Here is an 18,432-nt window from a genome sequence, read left to right on the forward strand (position 1 = left end):
GCAGTACACTGTAGTATAACTGTAGTTAAAATGCAGTATAACTGCAGTATGCTAATAATACTGTGTCCAAAAGAACACCGTTATTTTTACTGCAGTAACTTTGAAGTGTAACTGCTGTTACAGTGCAGTATAACTGCAGTACATTGCAGTACATTTGGGTGTTTAGGGCTCTATTTCACTTTCTTAGAGGAACAGGACTATCGAAGATAATTTAATGTGGGTAGGCTGTGACTGGCCTCACACACCAGTACAGTAGGTGGCGGGGAACGCACCTTAAAAGTTGGATGCGATCCGTCAAACCAATCCCAAAGAAGGCCGGTTTGCCAGACATACTCTGACTGGACATGCCCAGTTGTGTGGGTAGCTAACGTTAGCTAGCAAGTGTGAATCAAACGGCGCCATAAACTCACTGGGATGCATTGTTGCTAGCTAGCGGTTGCTAGCTTTTTCTGATTTCCTGTCGCTGGTGTGTAGGGGACTTCGGTTGCCATAAAATAGCTTACGTTACAACCATGGAAATCGACACACTTTTGGAGGGTTTTACGGGTAAGTCAACTCGCGTTTGCCGATTTTCCGTATATGTACATGCTTAACTAGCTACATTTGAATTTACAAGTGTAACGTTAAGTAGCTGCATATATTATACTCGTTGGACGGCTAACTTGGCTAGCTAGCTTGTAGCTAGCAGTCGAAATTGTTAGCTAGCTAACTCGCGCTAGGCCTATTTTATTTAGATAACGTTACTGTACTTGAATAATTCAAAACGTATGTGAATAGGTGCATTGTGTTGAAGCTATTTTACCCACATTGTAGTTACATAGTTATCCGGTCGCTGTAACCTAGTTTGTTGGCCATGGATGGTTAATTAGTTTTCTAGCTAGGTACTGTTAGATCGCTAACGCTGTGGTTGCCGTGCAGTTAATTATTGGTGCCTGCTAACGTTACCCAACACTGCACATAACTTGAAATAGTTTCCTATTTTCATGCATCTACGTTCAGACTTCGAGAAGAAAGGGAAGAAAGATGCCTGCCCTGCCCTGGATCAATTTCTGTGTCATGTCGCCAAAACGGGAGAAACGATGTGAGTGTCTGATAAATGATCCCAACGGTGCCAGCCACTTTTCTAATGAGAAGACAATGTGTCAATACAGGATATAAATACAACTACTGGTAAATTACAACTCGTGGATAGTCATATTCAAGAAATGTCGATATGCTACCAAATCCAACGTTGTTTGAGGAGACATGATTGTGTGGTCCCAAGACTGGTAGTTATCACAGCATCAAGGCTGCATCTCTGTTGGATAGGTTACAAGGTGTCTGATCTAGAGAGGATAACTTTTTGGTCTCATCTTTTCCAGGATTTCATGGTCACAGTTCAAAAGTTATTTCCTGTTTAAACTTGAGAAGGTAATGGATGACTTCAGAGCCTCGACACCAGACCAGCGAGGGCCAGCCAATCCTAATGTGGAGTACATTCCATTTGAAGAGATGAAGGAGAGGATTCTCAAAATCGTAGAAGGATACAACGGGTGAGTATCCTCTACTAACCAGTGCTGAAACATGTAATAAAATGACCCTTTTTCTTGTTTTACCAGTAGGTCTTTGTGTAGCCCTATAGTATACAGCCATGGTGAGGAAAGTATACCTTCTTGACAAATCCATATTTTTCTAGGATTCCGTTCACCATCCAGCGTCTGTGTGAGTTACTGACTGAGCCAAAGAGGAACTACACAGGAACAGACAAGTTCCTCAGGGGAGTGGAGAAGGTAAGTATCATCACTTCTACTGACATCATTACTTGTAATGGGTGTTTGATTGAGGGTATTAAGCCTAGTAAGAATACCTATGTCACATATACATGTCCTTGTGTTGAGTAATGTATTCTCGCATGGCCCAGTTGAATTTTTTATAAACAAGTTAGAATTGCTTGTATTAATATACAATATAATTGCTTGGGATTGATGGTGTTTATGTTTTGCAGAATGTGATGGTGGTCAGCTGTGTGTGTCCTACGTCAGAGTAAGTATTCTGTCATGTTTCTCTACCTACCCCTTTAGCTTATACCTATGTTTATTTATATTTTTTATATAGCAAAACATACTTAAAAGGTGCTAATGTACACAGGATTTTTTGCATTGTAATTACAGAAAGTATCGGTGGCTAATAGTGGAATGATTAGTGTTTCAAAGTATTACAGTGTTGCATTTTGATTCACTGTGATATTCACTTGTTGATTTCTTCCGCCAGTGCGGCATCTTTTGTCAAACTGGGAAAGCTGTTCAGACTTTGGCTGTGTTATCTAGTGGAAATTGCTAATTTCCTGGTTGCTAAAATTCTACACTGTTCGCTCAATTTCCACTTATGTGAGAAAACAAGCACTCAATATTGTAGGGAATCATTGCTGTGAAACGTATTTTCAGCAACAACGAAAATCATATTTACAGCTGTTTGAAGCTGGTGGACCAAAAAACGAAAGTAACTTTTTTTGTTTTGGTTCACCCTCTTCAAACAGCTGAAAATAAGAATTTTGTTTTTATTGATTTAGATGGTACAATGATTCCCTACAATATTGTGCTTGTGTTCTCACAGAAATTGAGCGAATGTAACAATACTGCTTCCGTCCCTCTCCTCGCCCCTACCTTGGCTTCGAACCAGGGACCCCCTGCACACATCGACAACAGTCACCCTTGAAGCAACGTTACCCAGTGCTCCACAAAAGCCCAGGCCCTTGCAGAGCAAGGGAAACAACTACTTCAAGGTCTCAGAGCGAGTGACGTCACTGATTGAAACGCTATTAGCGCGCACCCCGCTAACTAGCTAGCCATTTCACACGTTTACAAGAACAGTGTAGAATTTTAGCAACCAAAAAATTAGTTTCCACTAGATAACACGGCCACAAAGTCAGAACAGCTATCCTATCCCAGATGCCGCACCGGCAGGCAAAATCAATAGGCGAATATCATAGCCCATCACAACACTGTGGGTAAGCAATACTGTGAAACACTATCCTTCAACCATTAGCGCCAGATATATTATGGCAATGTACTGAAATTTAAATGCAAAACTAAAATGCTATGTATAGCACTTTAAAGCTAACAATCATTTGGATTTGTTGACTTGCTGTGCCTCTTTTTAAAGGAAAAATGGGGCAACCAGTGTAAATAGAATGAATGGAGTGATGTTCCCTGGCAATACCGCTATTTATTCAGAAAGGTGAGAGATACCTACTTGTCAATGGTTAACTTTCAGTTATGCTATTAAAAAAAATAAAAACGTAAAAAAGGGATAAGGAACCCAAATTAAACCCAGCAGTCTTTCTTTCCAGGGATCCCTGAACATAGGGGTAGAAGGTTTACTAATTTACTCATACCAAATATGATTGTCAGACAGTGGGTGGCACTGTAGTGTTGCTTGAATTAATCTCCTTGTTATTAATTAAATGAAATTGCAACATGGATTCAGTTGCAACAACATTTGATTGTATGAAAGTATTAGATGATGCAGAGATTATTTCCTCTCCTTACGGTAGGAATGTAAATGGACCAGGCACCCCAAGGCCACTGAACAGACCAAAGCTATCACTATCCACCTCTCTGGCTACAAACGGTCTTCCTGACAGCACAGACGATAAGGAGCCACTCACAGAACAAGAGGAGGAGCATGTTGTCAGGTAAATAGCATTGTGTGAAAAGCCAGGTGACTGTCAGCAGAAATATAATGCACTGATACCACATGTAAATGTTTTATAAGATATATATATATATATATATATATATATATATATAATTAGAGCAACTGGTTCTGATGTTTTGACCCTTCCTTTAGTGATTCCTCGGTATCGGAAAGTGATGCCACACAGAGCAGTCCGATGAAGACCAAGCATCCGGAAGAGGATGCAACGGAGGCAGAGAGCCACGAAGTCAAGAGGCTGAAGTTTGACAAAGACATGGATGAAGAGGAGGATGAGGTAGACAAGGAGATGTCATGTCCTGCACCTGCCCAAAGTTCATCAGACATGCCAGAATCGTCAACAGATGTTGTTGAGGAAGAAAAAGATAAGTCTGCTGATATGCTCACCACAGACGATCAAGGTATGTATTTTGTACAATGGGGAATTTTCAAATCACATTAATGTCATTTTCCCTTTCACAAATCACGTAATCTAAAAATAACATTGGTAAAATGGATTGATTTATGGAAGGATGTAATGGTATTATTGTTCTTGCCTTCTGTCCCCAGAGCCCTCCAGTACTCAGACAGAAGATCCCTTTGATGATGAGGAAGAGACATCAGAGAGGGAGGCTGAGTATGGCCCCACCCACAGACTAAAGAGTGACAACACCATGGACCAGTCAGAGGAGCAGCTTGCTCAGTCAGGGAATGATCTGAGTTTAGAGGAACAGGAGGAAGGCGATTGCAGTGACCCAGTAAGTAGCAGCAGTAGCAGCAATGGGGAGGGAGCACCCAGTGAAGAGCCTATCCCCTCTGCCTCTCCCAGCAGTACAGCTGAGTCGTTGGCAGAGGGCGCTGCTGCAGAAAACTGTTTGGAAAGCTCAGAGACTGCAGATGAGCCCATGGAACAGGACTAACCTGAGGCCGAGGCCCCCCCCAACATTACTTTACACTGTATATTGACACTGTACCAAACCCAGGAGATCTCTGTACCACTATAGACCTGTAATCTCCCAGCACAGGGAGGCTTTTTGTGTGAGGCCTCAAGAGGATTTTCACCCTCCGGTCTCTTCACGCCTTGTAAGACCCACCCACCTCCTGACGGCCACGCATCAGTCCGTTTTTAAAAACTGGAACTTATCATTTAAAGTTCCCCTCCAGCTAGATTTTTTTAAAGCCTGTAGCATTCAAAAAAATGACTCAGCTGTACTTTTTTATCACCTTGATAGTTTTTATTTCTCTCATGGATCACTGTCATTTTAATATTTACTGTTATTTTAGACACCAGTTCTAAAGCTGCTTGGTTAACATTGTCATAAGGAATGAATCAGCCACTTCTGTGTGTTTGTTGTGATCTCAATCTGTGGTGAAAGTATCATGTTGGCCGGCCCAGTTAGGGTCTCCTCTGGATCTGTGGGATGCCTTGGGTTTTCCCTTGGTAAAGCTACCGTTCACATCTATGTTTGAATTTCTAGTGTAGTTGTCCATACTTTGGAATGTAAAGTATGAAGGATTGTCCATGACACACATCTGTTCCATAAAGCCACTGGAAGCCCTTGCCCTGCAAGTTTGGTAATCTTGCAAAGTAAACATACCGAAACCATGGATTGCAACCAATCCTCATGTACTATTGGACTCTGATTGAACAAAACAATGCTTTCAGAAAGTATTCATACCCCTCGGCTTATTCCAACAACAAAAAAATGACAGCTTGAATTTAAAATAGCTTAAATGTTAACACACAATAACCCAGAATGAAAACACATTTTTAGAAGTCTTTGCAAATTTATTGAAAATGAAATAAATAACATAAAGGTATACACACCCCTTTTATGTCACACCAAACTGAGCTCAGGAGCAGCCAACTTCCTTTGATCATCCTTGAGCTGTCACTACAACTTGATTGGAGTCCACCTGTGGCTGATTAATTTGTTTGGACATGATTTAGAAAAACACTTGTCTATACACAGTTGACAGTTCATGTCAAAGCAGAAACTATTAGCATGAAGTCCAAGGAAATGTCTGTAGAGTGCCGAGACACGATTGTGATGAGGCATATATCTGGGGGAAGGGTATAAAACAATTTTAGATTTTTTTTGCGAGCACAGTGGTCTCTATCATTGGGACATTGAAAAAATATAGAATTGCCTAGCTCTAGCTAGCTGTCCGACCAAGGCAAGAAAGACCTTTGGTAAGGGAGGTGACCAAGACCCCAATGACTACTTTGACAGAACTAGAGTTCCTTGGTTGAGATGGGAGAACCTGCCATAAGGTTTTGATTTTTTTTAAACCTTTATTTAACTAGGCAAGTCAGTTAAGAACAAATTCTTATTTTCAATGACAGCCTAGGAACAGTGGGTTAACTGCCTGGTCAGGGGCAGAACGACAGATTTATACTTTGTCAGCTCAGGGATTAGAACTGGCAACCTTCCGGTTACTAGTCCAACACCAAACCACTAGGCTATCCTGCTGTTCTCAGAAGCCAGAAGTCTTTGCGCACTTCACCAATCTGAGCTTTATGGGAGAGTGGCCAGACGGAAGCCGCTCCTAACAAAAAGGGACATGATGGAAGGCCTGGAGTTTGCAAAAAGGCATATGAAAGATGGAGCATAAGGCAAAAGATTCTGTTGTCTGATGAGAAACAAATTGGCCTGAATTCAAAGCGCTATGTCTAGAGAGAAACAGGCACAGCTAATCACCCATCTAACACCATCCCTACTGTATAGCGGTGGTGGCAGCATCTTGCTATAGGGATGCTTTTCAGTGGCAGGGATTGAGAGACTGGTAAGGATACCGCGAACAATGAATGGTGTCAAATCCCTGATGAGAACCTGCTTCAGAGTGCAAACGACCTTGGACTGGGGTGAAGATTTACATTCCAACAGGACAATGACCCCAAGCATATAGCCAAAGCAATGCTGGAATGACTTCAGAACAAGAGTTTGAAAGTCCTTGAGTGGCTCAACCAAAGCCCATTGAAAATCAATGGAAAGACTTGAAGATTGCTGTTCACCGCCACATTCCATTTAACTTAACAGAGCTTGAGAAAATCTGCAAGGAAGAATGGGAGGAAATCCCCAAATCCAGATGTGCAAAGCTGATGCAGACGTACCCAAGACAACACAAAGCTGTAATCACCACCAAAGGTGTTTTTGACTCGGGTGTGAATACTTATGGAAATTATATGTATTTATGATTCAATACATTTGCAAAAATAAATGTTTTCACTTTTGACATTATGGGGTATTTTGTGTAGGAAAATTGAATTTGGGCTTTAACCCAACAAAATGTGGAATAGGTTGAGGGGAATGAATACTTTCTGACAGCACTGTATAGCTGTGAACACATTGCTCTAAACATTCCAGGAGCACTCTCTCATCGTTCTCTACCTTCTCACCTGTTGCTAAGTCTTCCAAAACATCAGAAGACAATAATATTGGCAATTTCCTGATTTCTGTTGTCTGACAGTATTGAGTGAATGCTTTTGTTTGTTAACCACAGTTACTGTCAGTTTTTGTGTCCGATTTACTCAAATGGTAAGAAAACAGGGTTTACTTTAGTTCTCACAATCTTTTCAATTGAATAAAATTACATTTGTCAAATTGAAATGTCAATATCAGCACTAAATGTCATTGATCACAAGAATCTTGTTTGATTTTATTTTGAGAGTTTACTGGCTGCCATATCTTTACCAGTTTCTGCAACTGTCTTTTTATATATTAGGATAAACATTTCTGTAAAGTAGATTTTGTAGATTGTAATATGTGTTCACTGCCTTTGTGAAACCGATTGACATCTCTGTAAATTGAATGATTGGCTTTCAGCACAGTATTCATATGAAGCAATAAATGCTAACATTTTAAGTGTGGGGTTTGCTTAATTTGTATCAGTACGTTTTTCAAGTAAATTTTGCCAACTGAATACATCCTTTGAATATATTATGTCCTTATCTGTACATTTTCAGAGAAAGTTATGAGAGTATCTCCAGATGGCCTTGAAACTCAGGCTAATGATACTTATCTGTGTCCCTATGAAACAACTAGTCAGCAGATTACATGAGCCAAGATGTGCTAGAAGGGGGTGTTCAGTCAACACACAAGGAATATCTCAATTGCATATTCCTCGCGTCCTCAAAATCCAATGGCGGAGATCAGAGAGGAGGAACCTCTGGCTTTCTGATCCAATTGGTTTTGAGAAGGAGCCGGAGAGATGAGCCGAAGAGAGAGGACACAAGGAGTATGCAATTGAGATCTTCACACTGTTCAACTATAGGAAACAAGGACAGTCAGTCCCACAAATGTGTTTTTCCAACCTCTGCAACCTGTCTCTTTAGTGTATATAAATTTGAGAAATGTTTCTCATCGATATCAGGATTTTCACATCTTCTATACAAAAATGTAACACGGGGTATTTGGAGACACAATCAACTGGTAAAATGTTAGGCCTACTACTGAGCCATGGACTACAATAAATGTTTATCATAAATTGATGTATTTATGACTTATAATATGCTGCAACAGAGACAATGTATATTCTGTCACACAGGTTATCAATGAAGGTCCTAAGAAATAGCATCACCTTAAAGAGGGATTACCAAATGCCTGGCCTTTAAGAGTCATCAGATTTGCAAACAAAAAGGAGGATCCCATGTAAGGGACATTGTGTAACTAACCTTTGGCAAGACATGGACTTCATATTTCACCATGGGAATATACTGGGTCCTGCCTGTATATGGCTCAATGTAATTCTCTGTAGAGATGACATGGGACAGTTTCCTGGACCCTGATTAAACCTAGTCCTGGATGGATGAAAAAATATTTTCCATTGAAAGTGCATTTTAGTCCAGGACTAAACTGGGTCTGGGTCTGAGAAACTGGCCTTGTACCTTTTCTACAATGACTTGTATGCTGATTTAAATTTCCTCATGTCACACTATTACCATGATCAAAGAAAAATGTCAAGTCAAGGGCTCTTCCTTTTAGGTTTAGTAGTCTAAATTAGCAGTTCAGTTAGCAGTTTAACATCTTTATACCTACTATTTTGTTCACCGCCTGCCTGTCTGTTGCAGTAGTTCTAGCAGGTTCACTTGCCTTGGACTGACTGGACTTCTTACACTGACGATGGGGCAATAGAAGATGGACAATAGCAAATCTTCTCAAGAACTCACTATGAACTAATTGATCCAGACAGTAGGCATATATTCCTAATCCCTTGTGTCATGTGATCTACATCAGTCCTTGCCCAGTCTCTACCATCAGTGGAGAATTGTCAGACAAGGGGTAATATAGTAACTCACTGTTTCTGTCCGCAGTGTTTTTGTTTATGTGTGGTACCTTTATGGAAATATATATATCTTTTCAGTAATATTACAGACACAGTGGACTGATTAAAAAGTTACAGTTGTGATGGAAATGAATAGTTGGAAGAGCAAAATAATTTGTGGAATGTCCAAAGAGTAGAGCTACACCCCTGACTGAGACAATTTTCAACCATGAGAGACAACTTCTTCAACTAAGGAGTCCAATCAAACATGAGCGACAACACCTTCAACTAAAGAGGCTCATCACAGTATTTGAGAACTATTTCCGTGATACCATATCACTTCCACCCTACCTGACACCCTAGACCCACTCCAATTTGCTTACCGCCCCAATAGGTCCACAGACGACGCAATCGCAACCACACTGCCCTAACCCATCTGGACAAGAGGAATTTAACACCATAGTACCCTCCAAACTCATCATCAAGCTTGAGACCCTGGGTCTCGACCCCACCCTGTGCAACTGGATACTGGATTTCCTGACGGGCCGCCCCCAGGTGGTGAGGGTAGGTAACATCTCCACCCCGCTGATCCTCAACACTGGGGCCCCACAAGGGTGCGTTCTGAGCCCTCTCCTGCACTCCCTGTTCACCCACGACTGCGTGGCCATGCACGCCTCCAACTCAATCATCAAGTTTGCAGACGACACTACAGTGGTAGGCTTGATTACCAACAACGACGAGACGGCCTACATGGAGGAGGTGAGGGCCCTCGGAGTGTGGTGTCAGGAAGATAACCTCACACTCAACGTCAACGAAACAAAGGAGATGATCGTGGACTTCAGCAGCGCCTCTTCAACCTCAGGAGACTGAAGAAATTTGGCTTGTCACCAAAAGCCCTCGCAAACTTTTACAGATGCACAATCGAGAGCATCCTGTCGGGCTGTATCACCGCCTGGTACGGCAACTGCTCCGCCCACATACCGTAAGGCTCTCCAGAGGGTAGTGAGGTCTGCACAACGCCTCACCGGGGGCAAACTACCTGCCCTCCAGGACACCTACACCACCCAATGTCACAGGAAGGACTTAAAGATCATCAAGGACAACAACCACCCGAGCCACTGCCTGTTCACCCCGCTATCATCCAGAAGGTGAGGTCAGTACAGGTGCATCAAAGCAGGGACCGAAAGACCGAAAAACAGCTTCTATCTCAAGGCTATCAGACTGTTAAACAGCCACCACTAACATTGAGTGGCTGCGGCCAACACACTGACTCAACTCCAGTCACTTTAATAATGAAAAAAATTGATGTAAAAATGTATCACTAGCCACTTTAAACAATGCCACTTAATATGATGTTTACATACTCTACATTACTCATCTCATATGTATATACTGTACTCTATACCATCTACTGCATCTTGCAGGGTGCCATTGAAAGGAGTGATAACTGGTGTGGTGTGAATGTTGAGAAGGATCAACTGAAATGGAGGATTCCCGGTGTTTGTGACGCACAATGTTTGGTGCGACGTAGACCCGGTGGAGAGCGTGATTGTCGACACTGTCTTTACCCAACAAAGTCAGTTAGGATGTTTACAGTATTTTAGGTGTCAAACTTATGGTCATGTTGCAGCAGTGTGTAAGAGGGAGATTCCTAGATGTGAGAAGTGTGCAGGAGGGCATGAGACAAAGGAATGTGTGGTATGGGTGGGTAAAGCTGTGTGTATTAACTGTAGGGGTACCCATGTTGTTGGAGATCAGAAGTGTCCGGTGAGAGAAAGGCAGGTCGAGGTTGTCAGGGTCAGAGTAGTACAGAAGGTGTCAAATGATGAGGCAGTTAAGAGAGTAGTAGAGGAAGATGGGTCCAGGGTGAGGGATCCTAAGACGATCCCTGTGAGTAGCCCGAGGCCAATAGAGAGTGATAGGAATAACATGTTCTTCAGTAAGGTTAGCTTCTTAGCATTATTAGCCATGGTTATCAACTGTACCGCAGAAATTGAATGTAAATCACATAAAATACATGTTGTGGTGGCAGCTGCAGAGAAGTACTTGGGTGTACAAAATGTCACTGCAAAAGAGTTACAGCACGGTGTGATGAACAATGCCCTCTCAGGCTGACGGCCGGGCATAAGATCAGATAGAGCCAAAGTAGTGGAATAGTGGTGAGGTTTTAATGGGTGTAGGGTTAGTTGGTAGGGCAATTTTTATTCGTTCTTATTTTCCTCCTCTTTGTGTGTCACGGTGTAATTAATACACAAGCCAGAACAGTAGGCTGACACAACAGGGGGCAGCATGCACCTCTAACGTTAATATTTGCCAACCACGATAATACCATCGAAGAAGAACAAGAAAAAGCGTCAACATCACTTTGCCTTCTGATAGGCTTACTTATACCAAGTGGCAAAGAGGAAGTAGATGCTAACTCCGTAATAGAGGGTATATGCTAGAAGGGATACAGTTTTTGTCGAATTAACGTCAAAAGTGAATCATCCCAACCTGCTGCGTAAATTCTAACCTACGAAAAGTCAAATCTGACAAAAACTGGATCCCATCTAGTTCTAACCCTTATAATACCTACGTTGGTGAAATTGAAAGAGAAATTTAACGACTTCGACACTAGCTAAGTAAATTGATATATTTGGTCAAATGCACCACAGCTAGCTAGTTGCCTTGTGCAATTTTCAGACAAATGTGCCGGCTCTGTAGATGCTAAAGCTAGGGTCAGGGAGGCACTGCATAGCCAGCTGTGACTGTAACGTTAGTGATATAACTAGCTAATGCAATTTTAAATGATCAATGCACTTTCATTTGCTCGCAGTAGCATTGCTTTCCCTCGCAGATTAACAAAACTGATTGCCTATCCGTCCCACCTGGTTGACTACAGATCACCTGCCAAAGTAATGTCAACTGTATCTGTGGAGCCAGTGCGCTCTATTGACAAATTGAAGGTAAGTGGCCAGCATGAAAACACCTTAGTTAGCTAGTAGGCAATGCTGCCATACTGTTGAATGGCATGTAACCAATGGCTATAATATGTTGTTAATTACTGTGAACAGTCCTATTTAGAAAGCTAGCCACTTACCTGGAGCTGAAGAGGACGGGAAAACGTTATTTATTTTTAAGAGTTATCTAAGGTTTTGGGTAGTGGTGACTGGTTCTGTGGTGTAATGCTGCTCTCTCCTGGCCAGCCTGCAGAAGGCATCTGGCGCCTACGTCATGTGAAGGGGGACCTGTTCTCCGGTCCTGAAGATGAGGCCCTGGCCCACTGTATCAGCAAAGACTGCCACATGGGGGCTGGCATCGCAGTTATGTTCAAGAAGAAGTTTGGTGGAGTGGCTGAGCTAAAGGAACAGAGTGAGTTGTTCTGTATAATGTATTATTTGTTATTATGCACTGCATGCTATGGAAGTCTGCTGTGATGTGCCCTTCTCATTTTAAAATGGGCCCTGAATTTGGAAAAGCATGGCTTATATCTTAAGCCCATGTCATTGATCAAGATCAGTGTTGACTGGTTTTGCTTTACTTCACAGAGAAGGTGCCAGGACAATGCGCTGTACTGAAAGGACACAAGCGTTTTGTGTACTACCTGGTAAGACCGTTGCCTTGTTAGTTTCATTCAACCAACAAACATTTTAAAGCATTTTTTGTTGTTGTCTCTGGTTGTGTCTTACTCTATTACAGATAACAAAGGAAAAGTACAGCAAAAAGCCCACCTATGACAGCCTGAGGCAGAGCCTTGAGGACATGAGGTCTCATTGCTTAAAAAACGGAGTAACTGCAATATCAATGCCTCGGTTTGTATGAATACATTCTACACATAAAAAGGTTTCATTAAATGATTTTAACATGTCAATTATTTCCATTTGATGTATGACTAAATGTTCTATCCCTCTATTCTACAGCATTGGCTGTGGCCTTGATCGACTGAGCTGGGACAAAGTGGAAAAGATGCTTGAGAAGGTATTCCAGCCCACAAGTATCAGTATCACTGTGTACACCCTCCCTGTAAAACCCACAGGGAAACCAAGTCCACGGGGAAACCAAGTTTCCAATAATGTTTTCTGTAAAACAAAATTAAGTTAAACTCACAGACAACATATCAGCATACTGGTATGCACCTGTACACATTTGCTCTAGGCTGTACTTTTGAAAGAGAATAAACACACTTTTCCTTGAAATCATACCCCCTCTTCATCTCTTCTTTACCCCTGTTTTAATTGTTCTATGAAATTGCATGTTCATATTTTGCACTTTAATTACTGTCCTATAATGTGGTCCTTCTGTAGCTCAGTTGGTAGAGCATGGCGCTTGTAACGCCAGGGTAGTGGGTTCAATTCCCGGGACCACCCATACGTAGAATGTATGCACACATGACTGTAAGTCGCTTTGGATAAAAGCGTCCGCTAAATGGCATTTATTATTATTATTATATTAATATCATATTCATAGGAATTCTCTCCACCAGAAGGGGGCACCAATGATTGTTTTCTCCACATCACTTCAGTGGCTTGTTCTGTACTGCTTTTTTGTCATATTCTGATTTTAAATACCCTGTAAGTACCTTGCATGAATAATAAAAAGTAAATTGTGATTTTTAATTTCACAATATAATAAAATCTGTTTTACACCTTTCACTAGACCCGTGGTTCTTGTGTAATATACAGAAATGGACTGCTTAGTGTAAATGGTGTTGTCATCATTGGATCATATTCACCTTATATTCACTAAATGTAGCTATATCGCCCATCATACAATACAGGAGGGCATATGATCTTCACAAATACATCTAGTCACTCCTACCTATCTCTTCATTTACTGACTGCTTAATTCACTGTGCTGTGACTCAGGCATTGCTCATGAGTCTAGGGGCGGCAGGTATCCTTGTGGTTAGAGCATTGGACTAGTAACCGAAAGGTTGCAAGATCGAATCTCCTGAACAAGGCAGTTAACCCACTGTTCCGAGACTGCCATTGAAAATAAGAATTTGTTCTTAACTTACTTGCCTAGTTAAATAAAGGTAAATAAATGCTGTTGACTGAATGCTGTTGAATGTGATTCTAATTCTATGACCAACACAGCAGGGTGCAGATATGGTATTGTATGATGTAATATTGATCTTGAGTATATTGCACTCTAAACGCAGCTGAAAGACAATGTAGGCACCAGATGTAATGGAGAGTGGGGGTGGGGAATCTGCCACCACAATTTCAAACCCACAGATATGGAAAAGCCCTCCTGTACATCATGAAACTTGATTTGAATCTACACCAAACCAGCTATCCTTTCGATGGATTGCCTGTAGTAACGTTACTTGAAATGAAGAGCATATTAAGTTAACAATTATATACATTTGATTGTGATAACACAAGCTTACAGTTGTTAGCTAGACAGTGTACAGTCTCAGTCTTTGCCCCTTGGCACCCACTCCCTATACCTCCTTTGGTGCACCAATAATTCATGAGGAAAATGCATTAACCGCTGTGTACACTGCGGCTTCCTCCCTCTGTATTCCTTGCTGGAAGACTGTGCTTCAGCATCACTGCATTCGACCCCATCCCCCTTTGCCCAGCAATTAGACTGCACACTGCAGCAGAGCCACCTAGTCGCTCTGCTAGCCCCGGAAAATATTCCTTTTATTTGGCCTCAGACTCCTCTGACACCCCACTGTATTGCAGAGGTTCATCACAGACTGCAGACATGCAGAGATGGTCCTTGCTTATGTCTCAAAAATCCTCCTAAACCTGGCAAAATGCTGCATCCTATCTCGGTGTGCATGTGTTTGTCCTATGGCATTGATTTCTTCCTTAGCTCTCCCTCCTAACACTCAATCTCATTTTTTTTCTCATGTCCTCCCTCCTTCCATCCTCCCTTCCCCTTCCTTTTTTACGCTCTGCGTATGAATTTGCAGAGCTCAGCACTCTTCTACACGGGCGCTTCAGAGAAAAAAAAGAGAAGAGCTAGGCGGGAGGGGTCCTGATGCACCATGAAACTGCCTCCTCCCAATTAAAACAGAGAGCTTATGTTATTGAAGAGCATCTTAGCCAATGAGGTGGCAGCGCAGGCAGATACAGCAGTAAAAAAAACAGAAGAACGAGTGGACAAGAAATACATTGCAGTGAGTGTGTAGTTTTTATCCCTCCCAAGAGCTGATTTTTATCAATTTACTGTAGTACTCCAGTCTTAGGGTGATTGTGTGTGGATGTGAGGCAAGAGTTCACAGAAGGACTGAGGAAAGGTGTGTTCTAGGACTATACTGTAGTAGTCCAGGCTTATTCATTCTAACTCTGGAAATAAGAGAAAGTCATTATTGAAGGAATATTTATTCTCTTTTCTTCATTGTCGTTTTTGTTCTGTCTATGTCAAAGTGCCCTGAAGCCACTAGAGAAGGTTTTCCTGAGGAGGAAGAGACCCAGCACCCAAGGTATGCTGCTTTTCACATCTACTGTTGGGCTGGTGGGATGCTTTTTGAATCTTTTTTCTTCAAAATCTAATTGATATAATTGAGGGTATGTTTCTCACACTGGGTTATGACATGAAGTGATATGGGATCTAAAATCATTGGTAATTCATTTTTAGATTTTTTTCTTTTTTAATTTGAACATAATGGAGACTTGACAGGAAAGGAGAGAGAGGGTGGGGGAAGGCTAGAGCGGGACTCTCTAATGCTTCCAGGCAAGTTACTCTCTGTGCACATGGCTGTCAAGCGCTGCAGTATCCCATTTCAGTCCATAGCGGAGCTTCCCCAGACCTCAGCATCTTGCTGGTGTGTGGCAGGGGGACTGAATATAACCATGTAGTTTTGGTGAATTCAGAGCACACTTGAAGTTTCATGGGACATCTGAAGCTTTTGACAGAATGTACTAAAAACATTTTAGAACATTTTGATGTTGATGGTTCAAATTTGAGGTCAGGTGGGGGACAGGACAGGGGCATAATTTCACTGTGAAATATATGTCATGTAAAAAAGGATTGTCCCGAAATGGGATGGTGTGTGCACTCATATGTGTGGACTCTCATTTTGTGTGCAGCCGTATGTAAGTACTCTGTGATGTGATGCATGCATTTGGGTTGCTTAGATAACACATGCATTAGGAATGGTGTGTAGAGCTTGATTAGTCTTAATCGGGTTCACTGCTGTTCAGGGACTTTCCTTAGTCTGTGCCTGCAGACACAGTGAACTATCTGACAGGGAGGGTAAGCTGGGCTGTAGGAGTCTCCTTCCAGGTAAAGAGGAGGGCTTCGCTCTCACCCCTCGGTGGTCACACAGTAGGATCCGCAGAGGAAAGGCCAAGGGAATTTAAAAGATCTTATGAAGGGCTACTGGACACATTCTGTAACAGATGGATGAAGTGTTTTTTTTAAATATTAAATAGATTTTCATCATACTAACATCTTTCATGAAGTGTATTTACACTTCTTTTGGTCATTGTAGGGTAATTTTATGCTTTTATGACCTTCAAATGTTTTGGTGTGAATAATTTACACCTGCCAGCAGTGGGCGCTGTTACTTTCATCTGTCAGCCTTTCTTACATATTTGAGATGTGTCTGATATCATTATAGATAGTACTGTAGAATGAGTGAAGATTATATTTGAATGATTTGCTGTTTATTTTGAAGGGGCAGCTCTGCTATCCACAGTTGTAGGCTATTTATTTGGAAACCAGGTTCTGTGTTAGTTTGGGAGAGTAGTGTGAAGAATCTGTGTTTTAAAATGATTCACAGACCATGTCCTCATTCTGTCATTGAAAAGCAGCTGCAAAAAGTTTCTGTGGAAAAGCACTCTTATTATACACTAAAATGATTTGGGGGGGGATGTTTTATAACCATAGATGGAGACAGGCTCCAGCACTTAAAACAAGCCCAAGTCCTCATAAGTGGAAGGTACCAGTGGTAAGGACAGTAGGCAGGAAGGGAGGAAAGCTAGGGAGGGTAAGGGACCCATTCTCTCCTGACCAGAGCTGTTAACCCCTAGATCCTGGCTCTATAGTAGTCAGACCCAATCTCCCATCGACTCCATAGGAGCTTTGTGAGCTTATCCACTCTAATATGGCAGTTGTGGACCAGGCAGGGAGAAAACACAGTTTATTATCCATGTATCTTTGCCTTTCTAGAGCATGGTGGCTCTTACAGCAAATGACTTTTGCTTTGAGAGACAGCAGAACTATTTTAGTGTGTCCCGTCCTCAGCATTTTGTTTTACACTACCACTGCCCGACCAGTACCATAATGATAGACGATTGTACCTGACGAGTAGTACCTAGCCAATTCTGTGAGCAACTTCAACAATCATCACATCCCTTCCTGTGCTTGCCAGTGGCCACAATGAATCACACATGAAAACACAGTCAGAGCAATAATCTTCAAATGGAAAACATCATGCAGTTTGTGAGGTAGGCCTACTACTGTGTAGGCTACACTTACAGTGAGTCTAACATTAATTTAACAAAAATGACCAAATTATTAATAAAAAACTTAGATTTAGCATTCTGAAAATTGAATAATGTATGAGCTGATGTATATTTTGTAGATGAGGTGAATTACTATGCCAACAACACTTTAATGACATTGCCACCCATGGCATTATGGAAAACTGTTCCTCTTCACATTATTCTGGGGATGAGGGGGAGATACTCCCAGCAGGGTAGAGACATCATGCTGAGGAAGACACTCAAATAGCACAGGCGCCTAATGGCAACACTGCAATGATACCCCTCACTGTGCCCCAGTATAAGCTGCTGTCTTCTAAGACTGAAACTGTGAGAAGTTGAGAACCACTGAAATTTGAAGGAGCCTAAAAGTACTTATCGTAAATTAGCATAGTTGGATTTGAAACATCTGATATCTCGCTGTTGGCCAAAATCTTAAGAATATTGTAATCAGGGTAAAACAGCTGGTGGAATCAAGGAGGTATTCAGTATTCAGTCAGAGGACCAATCACAACAGCAGCTGGAGAAAAACTGTTTGCAGAGTGAAATAGTATGCCACCAACTATCCAATCACTCTTATGGAAGAGACAGGTAATGGATAATCAAATCATGCATGTCGGAATATCAGTAGATTCAATATTCACGAGTAGTTTCTACTTAAATACCTAATGAGAATTTGGTGATTTAAGGGTAATGAAAACAAACATTGAATTTCGTTGTTTGTCATTGAGGCATTATGCTACTCTTCCTGGGGTCTAAACAGGAATAAAGTAATACATCATAATAAAACATTACATCATATAATACATTGTGCATAATACAAATGTAATATAAATATAAAATGTACAATATTACAATGTGTGTGTGTCTCTTCATAGTCCGTGATGCTCCGTGAGGTGTTGTTTTATCATTTTTTTAAAATAAGACTTTACTGCCAGCTTGAGTTACCTGAGGTGGAAGAGAGTTCCATATAGTCATCATGGCTCTACATAGTATTGTGTGTTTCCTAGCCTCTGTTCTGGACATAGAGATTGTGAAGAGATCCCTGGTGGCTTGTCTTGCCGTTCCGGAC

General features: G+C 41.6%; 3 protein-coding genes across 8 annotated transcripts in view; all 3 read left to right on the forward strand.

Moving 5' to 3' along the window:
* Positions 1-237: 237 nt before the first annotated feature.
* LOC118360881 (serine/threonine-protein phosphatase 4 regulatory subunit 2-A-like) lies at positions 238-7,538 on the forward strand. 2 transcript variants are annotated; one of them, XM_035740404.2, is made up of 9 exons: positions 238-546; positions 972-1,081; positions 1,362-1,532; positions 1,676-1,769; positions 1,985-2,022; positions 3,142-3,216; positions 3,533-3,673; positions 3,829-4,094; positions 4,243-7,538. In XM_035740404.2, exons 2-9 carry the CDS (start codon positions 984-986, stop codon positions 4,590-4,592), a joined length of 1,233 nt encoding a protein of 410 aa, XP_035596297.1. In that variant the 5' UTR covers positions 238-546; positions 972-983; the 3' UTR covers positions 4,593-7,538. The 2 variants fall into 2 exon arrangements, with proteins under 2 accessions (XP_035596297.1, XP_035596296.1); XM_035740403.2 differs by having other exon boundaries at positions 239-546; positions 1,000-1,081.
* Positions 7,539-11,336: 3,798 nt separating this feature from the next.
* On the forward strand, positions 11,337-13,568 carry LOC118360882 (ADP-ribose glycohydrolase OARD1). Of its 3 annotated transcripts, none has more exons than XM_035740407.2 (6): positions 11,337-11,558; positions 11,819-11,882; positions 12,123-12,288; positions 12,465-12,523; positions 12,616-12,728; positions 12,837-13,568. In XM_035740407.2, exons 2-6 carry the CDS (start codon positions 11,835-11,837, stop codon positions 13,015-13,017), a joined length of 567 nt encoding a protein of 188 aa, XP_035596300.1. In that variant the 5' UTR covers positions 11,337-11,558; positions 11,819-11,834; the 3' UTR covers positions 13,018-13,568. The 3 variants fall into 3 exon arrangements, with proteins under 3 accessions (XP_035596300.1, XP_035596299.1, XP_035596298.1); XM_035740406.2 differs by having other exon boundaries at positions 11,338-11,558; positions 11,753-11,882; XM_035740405.2 differs by having other exon boundaries at positions 11,339-11,882.
* Positions 13,569-15,033: 1,465 nt separating this feature from the next.
* The window catches only part of LOC118360883 (synaptotagmin-2-like), a 94,142-nt gene continuing 90,743 nt past the window's right edge, over positions 15,034-18,432 (forward strand). For all 3 annotated transcript variants that reach the window (XM_052485177.1, XM_052485175.1, XM_052485174.1), the window contains exons 1-2: positions 15,034-15,169; positions 15,300-15,355. The gene's annotated coding sequence lies outside the window, so the exon portion shown is untranslated. The remainder of the gene's footprint in view (positions 15,170-15,299; positions 15,356-18,432) is intronic.

This window comes from Oncorhynchus keta, chromosome 28 (assembly GCF_023373465.1).
Source record: "Oncorhynchus keta strain PuntledgeMale-10-30-2019 chromosome 28, Oket_V2, whole genome shotgun sequence".
In the NCBI taxonomy this organism is placed as follows: Eukaryota; Metazoa; Chordata; class Actinopteri; order Salmoniformes; family Salmonidae; genus Oncorhynchus; species Oncorhynchus keta.

Excerpts from the sequence above, each read along its gene's own strand:
- LOC118360881 (XM_035740403.2), top strand. The coding sequence starts at position 513 with ATGGAAATCGACACACTTTTGGAGGGTTTTACGG. Across the intron at positions 1,082-1,361 it reads GCCAAAACGGGAGAAACGAT|GATTTCATGGTCACAGTTCA; the intron begins GTGAGTGTCTGA and ends CATCTTTTCCAG. Across the intron at positions 4,095-4,242 it reads GCTCACCACAGACGATCAAG|AGCCCTCCAGTACTCAGACA; the intron begins GTATGTATTTTG and ends TTCTGTCCCCAG.
- LOC118360882 (XM_035740405.2), top strand. The coding sequence starts at position 11,724 with ATGATCAATGCACTTTCATTTGCTCGCAGTAGCATTGCTTTCCCTCGC. Across the intron at positions 12,289-12,464 it reads GGCTGAGCTAAAGGAACAGA|AGAAGGTGCCAGGACAATGC; the intron begins GTGAGTTGTTCT and ends TTTACTTCACAG. Across the intron at positions 12,729-12,836 it reads ACTGCAATATCAATGCCTCG|CATTGGCTGTGGCCTTGATC; the intron begins GTTTGTATGAAT and ends TCTATTCTACAG.